This window comes from Thunnus thynnus, chromosome 5 (assembly GCF_963924715.1).
Source record: "Thunnus thynnus chromosome 5, fThuThy2.1, whole genome shotgun sequence".
Classification (NCBI taxonomy): Eukaryota; Metazoa; Chordata; class Actinopteri; order Scombriformes; family Scombridae; genus Thunnus; species Thunnus thynnus.
Window position 1 is genome coordinate 31912510 of NC_089521.1, and position 16428 is coordinate 31928937.

The window sequence follows — 16428 nt, forward strand, 5'->3', positions numbered from 1 at the left end:
TGATCTCACCGTGGTCAGGGGACACAATAACTCAGAGATATAGGTAGAGGCCAGCCTGTGTAGTGCTATATAGGTAATTAAAAGAATTTTCAAATCAATTCTGTATTCTACTGGTAACCACGTACATGTCTTTCTATGTTTCCGTGGTCAAAGTTTCATCCAAAACCATCGTAGTGAGGATATTTCTGCATTGTGAGGACATTTTGAGGGTTTCAGGTTAATGTTTGTGGTGTAAATGTTTGCATGGCTCATTCAAGAACACGATTTTTCAATTTCAGTTCAATTTATTTATCTATCCAGCGCCAAATCATAACAAAAGTTATCTCACAAAGACACAAGAGAGATTATTAACTGTTGTTACTTGTTGAAGCAGTTGTAGACACCGTACAATCCATCAATCAGTGACAATCATACAAATGTCTGAATACAAAAATACAAAACAAAAATACATTTATCTTGTGTTTTTGGAGAGAAAGCATGTTGTTCAGCCGGCCTTTTCTTTAAAGATTATGAACCCAGACAGCTTTATACTTCTTCTTTAAAAAGTCAGTTCCCTAAATGGTGATAGATGATCCCACAGAGACTTAATGGTCAATGACTTCTAACAAGAACATCCTTCAAATTTAGCTCATCTACGTATCTCATGATGCACACAGTTTCTAAGGAAGTAGACAAATATATCTCTATTATAACCCCAGAGGTCAGTAAACAACCCTCAGATAGAAACAAGTTCAAACAAGAGTTCAACCAGCCTCTTAAACCAGCGTCACAGTTACATCACATCACATCGAATGGAGAACAAACGTTGACTCCATAGTTTGGAAACAACATTTATAACATATATAATATATACAAGAAACACATCAAATGAACCACTATTTAAATCTAAGTTAAGGAGCTAATTAATACATTATGTCAGCGAGGGTCCTCACAACGACAGAAAGACATCCTGTGTGTGTGTGTGTGTGTGTGTGTGTGTGTGTGTGTGTGTGTGTGTGTGTGTGTGCAGGGATTCGCCTCCTTTTGGGGACAGAAAGCGAGTCCTCTTAATGTGAACCATTAAAGGGAGAAATATTCTGCACATTTCCAGCTCTATATTTATATTCTGGGGCTCTGCTGGAATATCTTTGATTTACAACGATTTAATATACACAGATTCACTGAGACAATAACAAATCTGTTATCAAATCTTTTATCTCCTCTTTATTTCTCTGTCAGACTTTATCCAGTTATTTTAGTTTTTAATGCTGTTGTAGCTGCTCAGTGGTGGGTTATTGATATTTTTATGGTATCAGTCTATTAAAGGAGCTGTCAGTCAGTTTATGTGATAAAACCATCACATTTCAAAGTTTTCTCATTGTGTATTTTTCTTTGTAAAGAAAAATCAATGCTGGTGTAAACTGGTGCAGTCGACGTGTTACTCTGAGCTCGTTTATGTCAGTGAACCTGCTCAGATGTATGGGAGGAGGAGAGCGGAGGATTGTCTTTCTTCAAGCAGTCACAGCGAGGAACTAAAGTCAGATATTTTCCGATTAAAAGATGTTTCTCTGCTTATTCAAGAGGCTTCATCGTCCCTCTGAATCACTGCTACAGACCTGAACTCTGACATTTGACTCTGTTTGGTCTTCGGCGTCTAACGTGTGACACAGAGTTACCTTCCCTCACCTCAGCGGGAAGTCACAGGCTACAAGCCAATAGCCTTCATTAGCACCCGTGTTTATCTCACTTCTCCTGCATCTTATTCTGCCGCTGAAGCTGTGAGGAAACAAGGAAATGAGGAAACTCTTATTGATCAGCTGACAGTCAGTTTTAACAACACTGAATCAGTTATTCTGATCCTCAGAGCAGAAATAAACACATTGAAGCGTCCTTCATGATGGTGGACCGCAATGATTTCAGGGTCAAGTGAGTAGCAACAACAAATAAGGTCATTGGCACGTAACCTAGGTAACAAGTTTTCATGTGACTTCAACCTGTAAACAGAGGTTTAAATACCTGAAACTTCCCACCAGTCAGCAGTACTGGAAATGAGAAATGTCTTCAAGACAAAACAGGAAGTCCTTAACAGATTCACTAGTTACTATTATTAAGGATGAGGTCAGATTTATGACGAGTGTCAGACAAGACAAACAATACTAACATACATGTACATGAATATGCAAATTAACTGTAAAAAAAAAAAAAAATCAGATCTGATTCAAAAGTAAAAAACTGAAATGTTTCAGACGTTCACAGCATCATCGTGACCTCCGTCTCTGCAGTGGATGAAGGTTTTTCTCTCAGGAGTCGCAGATCTTTGCAGCTCAGTCGACGTTTTCAACATCAAACACTTCCTCCTGGACGGGACAGAGAACAAAACATCTGGATTATTTTACCTTTAAACACAAGAACTAAGTGTAGATTTCAGCATCTTCATTCAAACGGACACTTTATTTCATTCAGATGACTGAGGTCTAAAAGTCTAAAAGTAAAAACATCTAATTTGCCTGACTTGAGTGAAACACAATGAAAAAATGAACGGCGGGCCTGTCCATAACTCATTTATATATTTTTTCAATTTGTATTAAAATGTAATAACATGATAATTATCATGACATTTCTAATCAACCTTAATTTTGGGGGCCCCCGCCTGGTACTTGAGGCCCCACACGCTCTGCGTACTCTGCGTATGCGGAGCGGCGGCACTGCATGTGGGCGTGTGCATGTGGGCGTGTGCATGTGGGCGTGTGCATGTGGGCGTGTGCGTGACATACTAACTAACTAACTGTATATGTATATACTGCAGGTGTCCATGTTTATATACAGTACATATATATTGTACAAATATATAAATGTATTGTACCTGGGCATGCATTGGAGTAGAAAATAATAAAAATGAACAGAGTATCAGGACATGACCTCGTCGTCCTCACTAGTCTTTAACCCGTCTACGGTCTGCTCACCCAGCCTCCGTGCTGCTGCAGCCAGGCGTTGTGGTGCTGCTGGATGTATCGGTCTCCAAAGCTCAGCACTCTCCTCTTGGGGACTAAGTCCATGGCCGACAGTCTGCTGGTCACCTCGAAGACCAAGGCGATCTTCTGCTGCTGGATCCTCCTGTCAGACGCCGCCTCCGCCTCCGCCTCCGCCTCCACCACCGCCGCCTCCACTGATGCCGCTGCCGCACCCTGGCCCTCCTGTCCCACCCGGCTCTGCATGCTGGAGGTCAGCTTCTCAAACATGTCATAGTTCATCGTGCGGAGCTGCTGCTGGAGGGAGATGTTCTGCTTGATCTGAAGTCATGACAGAAAGGACAGGAAGCAGTGATGAGTGCATTCAGGTCTGTTTATCTAAATATTTCAATAAGTGTATTAGGGAGATTATTTTCATTATCAATTCATCTATTTATTATTTTCTTAATTAATCTGTTAACCGTTTGTTCTAAAAAATGTCAGAAAACAGTCCCAGGTGACGTCTTTATGTTCAGTTTACTGTCATAAAGAACTAAAGAAACCAGAAAATATTCACATTCGCTTAAAAATTAGTAATAATTAAATGATTAATCAATTATCAAAATGATTGATTGTTACATTATTACATCACACACCTTCTTATTGATGTCATCTCCAAATGTTTTCATCAGCTCCACCATTTTCTGAATGATTTCTGCAGGAAAACAAGAAACTGATTAAAAACTCACACAGATCGTCCTGTAAAATACTGTTAAAGTTACTGTTAACTGTCCAGTAACGAAACAGATGCATCTTTCCACTGCAGAGAGCTCGTTAACCAGAGAACAAACTAACTTTGTATTTTAGCCGTTGCAGAATTAATATTAATTAGCTACAGCTGATCAATCTGTCTCTCAGTTTAACCAGAGACAGTTAGCTAAACACGAGAAGCTGCTAACTGTATGTTTTCTATTGATCTTTGCTAATAAAAATACAGTGAGGAGACATAAAAGCTTTGATGAAGAGATATTATTTATTTTACAGGTCCCTTCGTTTTATACTGATTTCCTGGACATTTTCTGAGTAATTTGCTGGTCTATAACTGTTGATCTTTGGGACATTTTTACAGAGAAGATGCTACAATTTGGTACAAATTATAAGGAAAAACAGAAAAAAGTGTTTAGTTGTTCCCACTCATTATGTTTGGGTTCATATGTAGTCGTTAATTTGAAAAAATCTTAATAATGTAGACTTTTGACAACTCTTTGACAGAAAATACTCGTACACTTATGTGTCAAAAAAACTAAACACTGAAAACTTACCAACTAAACCAACTTAACACTTTCTTCTGTTTTTCCTTATCATTTGTACCAAATTGCACCAGCCTCTCTGTAAAATGTCCTAACAATTAACTTTTAAATACCTGATAATTAATCAAGGAAATTAAAGGACCTGCAGCAAGAGATTTGTTAGTGTTGGACTGGAACCAGCTATCAGAGTCGATCCTTATTTAAAACTAATTTGTATCAAAGAATATCAGTTTATCACCAAGTGGGACGCTCACCATCATGGTCTTCCACATCCACCTCAGGGATCGGTGCTGAGTCAGCGATCTGCACCAGCCGGTCCGCCACTGTCGTCCGCGTTGTGTCCGCAAATTCATCTGAGAACACATTAAACCCTCTGTTTTCCTCAAATATTACAATAGGAACTCTATAACATAGAGTAAATGTGAGTACTAATACCAAGTGTTTTGATATGAAATTATCCATGTGGAAAAACTCAACTAGTCACTAAACAAATACAACATATATGTTCACGTGTTCACTTACCACTTTGCAGCACTAGTCTCTGAGGCTGGAAAGTTGGCTCTGTGTGGTCAGCAGAAACAATATAAATGTTTTGGACACATTGATCGAAGCAGAACATCGTTATCATCATAACGTACACCACTTCGTTACTGATGAGAGTTCATCCAAACAGACAGATACTTGCAATTTGGTTTTACAGCAGAACCAAAGTACAAACTTTGACTGTTTAAATATTCTGTATACTGCTCTGTAATACGCCAACAAACATCAATAAAGAAGAACTATCAAACTACACTGATATTTTTGAATTATAACCCTAATTATATACTTTCTATATTCTATAATGTTAAAAAAAAAGAATAAAAACTGCTGTTTACCTGTCCGGCCTGACCTGAATTCCGTCTCTCCGCTTTCATGATCTGTTTCTATGTGCGTGTGATAAGCGCTGCTGGATAGGACTAACCCCGCCCTTAACCTCCGCTGTGACCTCTGCTGTGACCTCTGCTGTGACCTCCTGGAGCAGTACTCCTCGAGCAGCAGCATCACTTCACTCTTCTCCATGTCTCCCGCAGCCAACCTCCACGCCATTTTCAACAACTGGAACACAGAAATGACACCATGAAGCTGCTTTTACTCAAAAAGTCAAGTCAACCAAGCTTTACAGAGAAATATAAATATATTTAAACAATTAAAACTGAAATAAATAGATGACTGTAATGACTGTAAAACTAAAACAACTGTATCTTCATATTTGTAACGTCAATTTCAGTTTGAGTCACTTGGTCGCCTCTTTAGTTTGTAGTTTTAACACATTTCTACAACCCACTGAAGGTTACCCAGAAATCCACTCAGATCAGATTAATCGTTTGTCTCTACAGGTGGACATGAGTAATCCTCCTTATACACAGCAGGAACGTATCTCACATACTAAAATACATCTGTAGTAAACAAATGTATAATCCAAATAAATGTATTCCAAAGGTCTAAATTAACAACCCAAAAAGGCTGCATCACCAGCAAGGCAACCTCCATCCTTCAATAACTGCTGAATAATGAACTTTTTACATCTACATTACAACACCAGGAGGCGCTCTTTACCAATGACATAGTAATGCAACCACAGTATACTAACAACTAACCGCAAAAACAAACACAACTAACTTTAATTGTAATTTACAGAAAAAATATTTCACAAGATTCAAGATTTGATACAATAGTTAATATAACAAGCTTTTAAAATACAACACATTGTTAAAGATGAAACCAGTGGTTTCCAACCTTTTTGTCTTTTGACGACTTACAAAAAGCAGTGTGTAGTCGGGGTCACATTTCACATGTCTATGAGTTGTTAACAGCTCCACCAAATAGTGATTTTTCCCTCTAAACTTCTCACATGCTTTCATTTCAATAAATGTTCAAATGATCCAATATTTCAGCAAAAATCAAAGATTAGAGAAAAAGTCCAAAAACTGAAAACAGATTTGTGTATCAGAACTTTGTTTTTTCTTCTTTCCTCTCCCATTAATCATCTCACCACCCCTCAGATTTATCTGCTGACCCTTTGGAGGGGCCCCGACCCCTAGGTTGGGAACCACTGGGCTAAACTAGCTAACTGTATATAAAGTAGTGTAAACTAGCTCCACCTCCAGCAGCTACAACAGTAACATGCTGCTCTAACACTGATGCTTCACTATTAATAATCTAATGATGTCATATATAATAATATATCAGTCAGAGGGACCAAACCACTACTTTTACTGCAATACTTTAACTACATAAAGCTCATAATACTTATGTACTTTTACTGCAATACTTTAACTACATCAAGCTCAAAATACTTATGTACTTTTACTTAATGCAGGACTTTTACTTGTAATGGAGTATTTTTACATTACTGTATTGGTACTTTTACTGAAGGATCTGAATACTTCTTCCACCATGTGTGTTACAAGTTGAAACTTATCTGAAACATTAATTACTTTCACTTTACTCTGTGTCAATTAAACTGACTGTTGCGTTAAACTGAACCGCTGAATGTAACGTCTGCAGTCTGATAACTAACTAACAGCTCAATAACCGTGAGCAACACCGTTCAAATCATTTCCAGAGTGTTAAAAACGATATTTTTAGGTTGCACTTACGTTGAGTGTTTGTCGCAGCAGCTGTTTCCTGAACTCACAGTTATATCTGAGACAGATGCGGAAGTACGGCTCGTAAATCAAACCAAATACAAAGTCGATAGCGACCGTTTAATCTGCAGTTCATTAACTGACGGTTACTGCAACAAAGGTTCTGCTTCCTGGGTTAAAAAGGGAAAGTGTTTACCGCGCAGATAAGAGGTGTCCAGGGGCGGATTTACTGATTAGGGGCCCGCGGGACAATGCGAGCACAAAATAAACTTTCACCTCAACATTAACACCAAATAAAATAAGTAAATAATGCAATTAAAATAAATCCATTTACATAAACATATGGTTTAATTTCCAAAGTGTCCATTTTCTGTTAGAGGTAGATTATGTCCATCTTTGCTGTCTGAACATCAACTTGTATTATTCTGACTAACTGAATGCAACCTCATTTGGAAACTTTTGGGAATTGTTTATAGTGTAATTTTTGTTGGCAGGTGAGATTTGGCCATTTTCCATCTAAATACACTCCTGAATCCTTGCTGAATGCATGCTGTGATGATGCAAGCAACCACAACACGAAATGCAACAATTGGTCCAAATCACAAGCGGTCTGTTGATTTGGTCATTACATGCGGAAAAGTTGTGGTAATTTAACAAAATTGCAAGCTCTCACAAATATTGTGGAGATTTCTTGAATTTGTGTTAATTATTGCAATCACAAAATTGCGATCTCCTGAAGGGACTGACATGGGCTGTATTTCTGTCATTAAGCCCTACCTGTTGTTTAAACTGTGCTAACACCAACATATAGACAGGTTTCTGAGTGACATCATGAGATTTACAGGAACTACTAATGTCACTTTGTTGTTTTCATGCTAATGTTACTTTATTGCTTTAATGCTGTTATTTTATTGTTTTAATGCTAACATCACTTTATTGTTTTCATGCTAATGTTACTTTATTGTTGTCATACTACTGTCACTTTATTGTTGTCATGCTAACATTACTTTGTTGTCATGCTAACGTTACTTTATTGTTTTGATGCTAACATTACTTTATTGTTTTCATTTTAATGTCACTTTATTGTTTTCTTGCCGACGTTGCTTTATTGTTTCCATGCTAACATTACTTTGTTGTCATGCTAACGTTACTTTGTTGTCATGCTAACGTTACTTTACTCTTTTGATGCTCACGTTACTTTATTGTTTTCATTTTAACGTCACTTTATTGTTTTCTTGCCGACGGTGCTTTATTGTTTTCATGCTACCATTACTTATTTTAATGCTTCTGCACTTTCAACCCGTGCTGCTGATTGATGGTTTGGGACACTTACAGTTCATTTCACACCTGTAGGGCTAACTTTATGTAGTCTATGTAAGCACTATCACTGCTGCTTGTTACTTAACTGTCTGACAGATGTCTGTCTCAGGTGTGTGGCAAAAAGAAAAAGTTTCATAAATGCTTAAGTGTCATACAAATTCAAAACAAGCAAGTTGCTTTATTTCTAAATACTGAAAATGTCTATATATAAGCTATTGGCTACGTATCTTCTGCACTCCTGCTGCACGAACATCCTAGATTGTAAACAGAAACCCATCTATAGACCTATTTGGGAACCAACATGATGAGAGAAAAATAAAATCATCAGAAGAGCAAAACCCCATAAAAGCTCATCAATGTGCTGTTGTAATGTTAGCTACAAGTAGATGCTGCTGTTCTCTTTCAGACCTGTTTTTAGCTGATATTTATTTACATTTTGGCAAATTAGCTCTATTAAAAGTGCTGAATTAGCTATTAACAGCTCCTGTTCGCAATGTACCCACGGATGTACAGACAACTCTCACTGGCTTACTGAAGGAAACTTAAAAATGTGCTGTTTCTTAGGCAAGTTCTGAAGCCTCTTTTTGCTCTAATTTCTATGTGAGAGGTGATAAAATGCAGTAGAAGGACAAGAGGAGCAGCAAGTTCACTGAAAAACAGTGGACTGGACTGGATTAAAATCACTGACCTGCAGGTGATGTTCAAATTACCACATCTAACAAACAGGCATGCAGCCTGAATGGGGCTTTAAAGCATCTTTACTAATACCGAGTTTGACTGCACATCAAATAGGCCATGGGGACAAAACCTGATCCATTAATGCCTTGCTGAAGTGTTTTAAAGCAAAACCCTGCACCTTCTACCTTAGCTGCTCCGGATAAAAACATCAGGTAAACACAGTATGTAAATATAATGTCAGAAAATGTCAGCCGCTCCCTCACAAGTGCAGCTTTTCCAGAGACATTTGCATGCTGGAGAATGTTTCACAATCAGAAAACAAAGAGTCCACCTCCACCCACAAACAAATGGACCACCACTCTATGCAAAGTTCATCCGGGAGGGTCTCGTCGTCTCTCTTTTTCAAGTGTAAAGGATGAGGAGGAGTAACAGAGAGACTTTTCACAGCACAGAACAGACATCCATCTTCCTCCTGAAGGTCAGTTCGTGCTCAGGTTTCTGCAATTTGTCTCAATAAACAGACCGAGAGTCAACTAGATGAAATACTAAAGTTTATGGGGATGTGAGAAGCTCAATTTCTGTCTGTAATTGAAGACACATTCTGGATTTTGATGGTAAATCTGCCACCACGTCGTGTCATGACAGATTGGAACATTAAGATTGGAGATTGACAGGTTAGCAACAGTAACAATTGACCTTAGCGGAAGGTCAGTTGTTGAGAGTCAGAGAAGTAGATCTGGGAGTCATCTGCATAGAAATGAAAACTGAGATGATTTTTATACTGTAAATTGCGATTTATCTGCTTTAACTACATATGATAATGAGATGTTTAGTTTCGAAACCACGTGTGTTGTTTATCACCCGAGCTCCAAATATGCTAAAAAAAGTTCTGCATGTATGTGTTGATGTCTTTAACTGCATAGTGCGGAGCTCAGGACCTGTCACAGCAACTCTGTCTCCTAGAAATTACGTTCATATACGATTAATGTTTTCTTAGAAACGTAATGTAATTAAGTTTTCTCTCAACATAATAAGAAAATGTTTTTAATTAATGTATTTGGCGAGTTGCAAAAATGTTGATAGTGGACGTGTCTGAAATGTTTTTTTTTATACTAAAATATCTGATCTTGCAGTGTAGAAACAACAGCAATATTAAACTATGGTTGTGTTTAGACACTGGCAGCAGGTTAGAGAAAGATCATGGACTTGGTTCAATACAGAAAAAGTCTACAGTGACTTGAAGCAGGAAACATGACGTGTTTATTAATATTCAAGCCACACCACCATCTTTAACCTTAACCAAAGTGCTGTTATTGTTTAGAGAGTGCTGCATCTTGTATCTATCTATGTTGGATTTAATATAGTTTGATTTGGCCTTAGATCTGTGATATACTCCAGGTTTTGGTTGTTAAACACAATCTTGTGTTATCTTCGAGATCTCTTAAACATATGCTACAGAATAACAGACTCACAGTGAAAACTTTGATGATACTGCGGATCATCCAGTTCATAAAAATATAGCTTCTGGAGCACTTCATAAATGTTTTGTTCATCGTCTCCTTCAAACTAATGTCTGACTGAATGTGCCACACCAAAGACATTTGATGAGGGAAAAATATATAATATAATATTACTGGAAATCAAGAGAATGAATTACCAAATCATAAATTATTATTGTGCCCTATGGAGAAACTCAATAGTAAATAAATTAATAACTCCCTCTTCTTTCTAGGAGACTCATCACGATGGGAAACCAAAGCACAACATCAGTGATATCGTCCAACAATGCGAGCAACATCAGCATCAGCGGCAATGATACTCTCGGTGGAGGCCAGGCACCATTTGGCATCCACACTTTTTGGTCCTTTGTTTTCTCTACGGTCAGTGTCACAGAGGTGATGAGTCACTGTCACTTACAAAGTGGCAGAATGGGCTGGTTCGGAATCAAGATCTTCTTGCTGGTGAGCGCCCTGCCGGCTAACGCAGGTCTGATGTGGATGCTGACGAGCAGGAAGGGAGCGATGACAGCGTCTGAGGTTCTGGGCGTCAACGTCTCCGTCATGGACATCCTCTACTGCCTCGGCCTGCCTCTGGACATTTACACAACCGTACACGAGAGCTCTGAGACGACCCACTCTGTCAATGAAGCCCTCTTCGCTCTGAATATCTTTGGCTGCCCGCTGCTGTTGACCTTCATGTGTTTGGAGCGTTACATGGCGGCAGCTCGCCCCGTCGCCTACATGAAACTCGGGAGGCGGGAATACCGTGTCGTCTTGTGTGCTTGTGCCTGGCTCCTCACCGTGGCCGTGGCGCTGTTAGGATATTTTGTTGGCGTGCTCACCATCGCTCTGTACCTGTCCATCATTATCTCTGTGCTGTTCCTGGTCATGCTGCTGTGTCTGCTGGGTATCGTGCGAGTGTTGTGTCAGAGCGGGCCGGGCGAGGGTTCAGGCGCCAACGTGCCGCTGAAGAGACGAGCTCTGAAGAACATTGTGGCTGTGATGGTGCCGTCAGTGGTGGCGTATTCTCCTCTGATAGCTCTGGTTCCATTCATGGCGCTGAATGTGTCCAAACATCCGGAGAACATCAGCCCTGAGCAGTGCAACATCCTGCAGTTCCTGCTGGCATTCCCAAACTTCGGCCTGTACATCGGCCCGATGTTCTACCTGTCCCGCTTCAGACAGGTGAGCTGCTGGAGGAAAGAGAGGCAAACACCAAACTCCAAAACACAGGCAGAGTAGAAATAATTCAGATCATAATCTCCGAAATATAATATTATATAATGCTTTGCTTATTTAATTCAATCATATTATGTAAACCAGTAGTCACTTTAAAGGAATTGATCAGCATTTTGAAATACACTTGAGAGTGACATGAGAAGATCAATGTCATGTGTGTGATCAGTACAGAGTTGGAGTTAGCTTAGCATAAAAACTGGAGACAGCAACTCACTGTTTAATCAGTACATAATCAGTGGTTAGCCTAGCTTAGCATGCCACTCTGGAGGCAGGTGGAAACAGGTAGCCTGGCTTAGTCTAAAGTGAAAAAATGCCTGCCAACGTCTTTATAGATCATTCATGCATCTTGTTGACTTGTAAAAGTACAGATATTTATACTCATTTTTTATTAAAACATAAATAAATAAAATAAAAATATGCAAAATGGCCCCAGAAGATAGATCTAATTTGAACAATTTATACTGTTGGTAGTCTAATCTATGACAATGCATATTTTATAAAGTGATGTGTTTTACATATGAAATAAAGTAGAAATATCTAAAAACTGTACTTAAGTACTGTACATAATACAGTACTTAATTACTTTCCACTACTGGTATTTGACAGATTGATAATATATACCAATAAATATTACAGCACCTTAATCTCTCTTAAACCAGAAACTGTCTTATTTGTGTTTATGTACGAGTAAAATAGATAACATACATCAAGCTAGCCGTTTCCCTCTGCCTCCAGTCTTTATGCTAAGCTAGGCTAACCATATCCTGACTGTGAGAGAGAGAAATAAAGTGCAACAGTCACTGGACCTCAAACAAAGATGGAGAGAAGTCACGACGAGCTGAGAACAGATCACTTTAGAGATATTATACATAGAATATTATACATAGATAACAATATTCATAATATATACATAACTATACAATATGTATTATTTATAAATGATTGATATGGACAACAAACAGAAGTAGGTGTGATATGATGATGAGGCTCATAGTAGAGTTTCAAAAACAGAAATTTTTTTCACCATGAAGTTTGTATAGAAAAACTTTATTTAACATCTTAACAGCCTACAATATAAATAACATAAATGTGATGTAAATGTACCTTTGTTTGTGTTTGTGTACATTTTAAAATAAAATTAATTATAACTGAACTTTAACAGATTTTATTTTATGAGCCTTTTTTTTTAATTCATCCCTTAATTTTTTTTGTGTTTTATTTCTGAGTCAGGAGGCGACGGACCTGGAAAACTGTTTTACATGTAATTCAGGAAAAAAATGCGTCATCTCCGACCTGCTCAGCTCACAAAACCAAACATGCAAATATTTCCTCTGTAAAACACAAAGTGGGCGTCATGTTTCAGGCTGAGCTGAAGTCAGATGAGAAAAGCTGCAACAAAACAAACTGAGGTTTAACTGTGGTGAAGAAAAAAACTGATTATTTTATTAACTAATAAAAGTTTGGTTATTCAAACTTCTGTAACGGTTTATTTTACAGGTACTTTTTTTATACTAATGTCCTGGAAATGTAAATGTTTCTCAGTAACTTGCAGAACAGTTTGATGCAATTTGGTTTTAAGTTGGTTTGGTGGATAAGTATCCAAAATATATATCTGGGTTCATATGTGGTCCTTAATTGCAAAAAAATCTTAATAAAAATAGATTCTTAAAGGATTTGGCTGGTGATTTATATTTTTCTAATGGTCAACAAATCTCATGTTTGGATCCAAACCAACAATGAACTGATACACCAACAGGTATTATGTGTGTATCCAAAGCCTGATATATCTGATTCCTCTGTGTCGTAGACCTCCGTTGTTGTCCAGAAACTGTTAGAAACACGTCAATGAGACAACGCCGCACTGGGTGACATGTTCCTTCACCCTGAAGAGTGTAATTACTGTAGTCTGTTTAGAAATGTCTACAAACACTTGGCTTTAGCTGTACTATCTGTCAGTTAAAGAACTGTTAAATATCTGCCAATTACACAGAAACTTCCTCCCAGTGAGTGTCTTTTCATGAATTCTCTTCGGTTTCAACACTGGCTGACTTAACAACACGTTTATTTATACATTTCTACATGAATAAAACATCTCTTTTCCTCAGATCTCATCTTAAGTCAAGTCAAATATTTCTTTGACCTCCACGCGTCCGTCCTCCATCACCGTCTCCTGCAGCTGGGGTCGACACAGCGCCGTCCACAGTCGCTGCTTCAGCTCCAGCGTCCGTGCGACGTAGTCCTTCAAGCGAGACAACGTCAGACTTTAATGTTCTGTGCTGCAGGAGCAGTGACAGCAGAAACACTCAGAATGACAACAGAACTGTATCATAGGAAACTTTTTTTCAGCCAGAATAGATATTTGTGGGCGATATAGCAGGAAGTAAGTGCAGAATCACCATGCAGCATGGTCCCAACACACTTCACAGTTAAAAAGAACAACATACGGTAATCAATTAACAATAATAACGATTAAAAGTGGAACAACCACATTAAAAACATCAATGTTAAATAGATGTTAAAAGGTGATTGGCCCGGCTAAGCTTTAGGGGAGGCTGTAATGTAGTGAATAAAGGTCGGTTTTCAGTCTTGATTTAAAGATTTCTACTGAACGTGCCTCTTTAACATGTAATGGAAGGCCGTTCCAGAGATATGAGGCACGGCAGGAAAAATGCCCTGAAGCCAACTGTTTTTTTTTGTTGACTGAAGGAACGACCAGGAGACCAGCGTTGAGAGAGCGCAGAGGGCGTGCTGGTGTATATGGAGTAATTATCTCTGATAGGTAAGGTGGTGCAAGTCCATGCAAGGCCTTATAAGTTAAAAGAGGAATCTTAAAATCAGCTCTAGCTTGCACCGGTAACCAGTGAAGAGAGGCCAGAGTGAGTGTGATATGGTCAAATTTTCTATTTTTTGTCAAGACTCTAGCTGCAGAATCCTGGAAGGCCAGAAAAAAGGACATGACCATAATCAAGTCTGGAAGATACAAATGCATGGATTAAACTTTCAGTGTCACACAGTGATAGAATAGGTCTGATTTTGGCAATGTCACTAAGATGGAAGAATGCTGTCTTGGTAATAGTCTTGATATGAGACCGGAATATGAGACGAGAATCAAAAATCACTCCGAGGTTTTTGACGGTCGAGCTTTCAGAGATATTGATATATGAATATTGACACTCAGGTTCTCATACTGATGCTCATGTTTTGCTGGTCTAACAACTAATAACTAATAATAGGGTAAAAACAAGGAATAAAAAGAAAAACAGGGCTGCAACTAATGATTACTCTCGGTATCAATTAATTGGTTGATTATTTTCTTAATTAATCGATTAGTTGTTTAGTCTATAAAATGTCAGAAATTTGTTGAAAACAGTCCACAACCCAAAGATATTGAGTTTATTATCAAAGAGGACTAAAGAAACCAGAAAACATTCACATTATAGGAGCTGTAACCAGAGAATTGTGAAACGATTTCAATTTTCAAAACGATTAATCGATTATCAAAATTGTTGGTGATTAATTTCCTGTTGATCGACTAATCGATTAACGGACTAACTGTTGAAGATCTAAAGAGAAAAATTACATTAATCAAAGCTGAAACAGGCAACTGTTCACATTGATTTTTAACAATAAATAATATGTGAAACAGTAAAATGTTAACAGTCTTAACTGCAGGTTTACAGTTTTAAAGGAACAGTTTGACATTTTGTGAAATCTGAGAGTTTGATTCCGCTCTCCTGTCTGTACTGGAAACAAACAGCCAGTTAGCTTAGCTTAGCATAAAGACTGGAAACAGCTAGCCTGGCAAAAGTAGCAAAACCCACCTACCAGATAAAAGAATTCAAACTATTTTGATAATCGACTAGTTGTTTGTCATTTTCCAGGTTCTCAAGTTGGAATTTGCTGCTGTTCTTGGTCTTACATGACAGCAAGCTGAATATTTTTGGACTGTTGCTCAGACAAAACAACACATTTATTGATGTATTGTGCTCCGTGATAATGTGATGGGCGTTTTTCACTGTTTTTGGATGTTTTGTAGACCAAAAGATGAATCGGTCAATCGAGGAAATAAGCAGCAGCCTGACATTTTTACCTTAAATGCTGATATATTTATATTTTTAAGTCTGACTACCTTGTAATCTTTCTATAAGTTGGTGTTTTTACAGTACAGAGCAGGTATGATGACTGAAAAGTTGTGTTTTGTGGCTTTCAGCAGAGTCAATTTGGTTAAAAATAAAAGGCTTACAGCGTTCCCACATGAGGACAGAGCAGAGAGGACGGATGGCTCCAACACAGAGTTGTAGATGGCTCTGTAGCGCTCCACGCTCAGGCCGTGGATCAGCAGAGGCTGTTGGTCGTTTGAGGTCGTTTCTGCTTCTTCGTTCACATCCAGTCTCTGCTTTTTCCTCAGCTGTGCTGAACAGCCAGGACACGTCCTCTGTTTAACCTGCCGCACAGGTTTAAACCTGCTCGTCTGACATTGTGATGTCCCTTCCTGTTCAGTGGAGAAGCAGAAGCAGAACATGCCGGTGAATGAATGAACTACTCTATAAAAAAACAAACAAAAAAAACCCAAAAACAAACAAAGTCTACACATGCAGCCAAACATGACCACACGTGTGCTGACAAATGACATCTTCACACGCCAGACTGCTGCTGCTGCTTCATTTAAACATCAGCTGAAAACACATCTGTTTAAACTGGCTTTCAGTATCATACTAGTTTAATTGTTATTTACATACTGCACTGATAATTCATTCTTAGTGGTGGTGTGGAGTTAGAAAGAAGTGAGATTACCAGACCTCTGTAGTAACTAAGTACATTTACT

General features: G+C 38.4%; 2 protein-coding genes across 4 annotated transcripts; one reads left to right on the top strand and one right to left on the bottom strand.

Moving 5' to 3' along the window:
* Positions 1-264: 264 nt before the first annotated feature.
* On the bottom strand, positions 265-8348 carry si:ch211-218c6.8 (apoptosis facilitator Bcl-2-like protein 14). Of its 3 annotated transcripts, none has more exons than XR_010928507.1 (8): positions 6880-8348; positions 5116-5335; positions 4760-4798; positions 4492-4590; positions 3584-3642; positions 2943-3269; positions 1996-2336; positions 265-1755 (listed from the first exon to the last, which is right to left on the bottom strand). XR_010928507.1 is itself a non-coding variant. In XM_067590747.1 (8 exons), exons 2-8 carry the CDS (start codon positions 5324-5326, stop codon positions 2304-2306), a joined length of 735 nt encoding a protein of 244 aa, XP_067446848.1. In that variant the 5' UTR covers positions 5327-5335; positions 6880-8348; the 3' UTR covers positions 265-2303. The 3 variants fall into 3 exon arrangements, 2 of the variants coding, with proteins under 2 accessions (XP_067446848.1, XP_067446847.1); XM_067590747.1 differs by having other exon boundaries at positions 265-2336; positions 2943-3113; positions 3147-3269; XM_067590746.1 differs by having other exon boundaries at positions 265-2336.
* Positions 8349-8360: 12 nt separating this feature from the next.
* LOC137183587 (proteinase-activated receptor 3-like) lies at positions 8361-13611 on the top strand. Its single transcript, XM_067590748.1, has 2 exons — positions 8361-9343; positions 10598-13611. Exon 2 carries the CDS (start codon positions 10611-10613, stop codon positions 11604-11606), a length of 996 nt encoding a protein of 331 aa, XP_067446849.1. The 5' UTR covers positions 8361-9343; positions 10598-10610; the 3' UTR covers positions 11607-13611.
* Positions 13612-16428: the final 2817 nt, after the last annotated feature.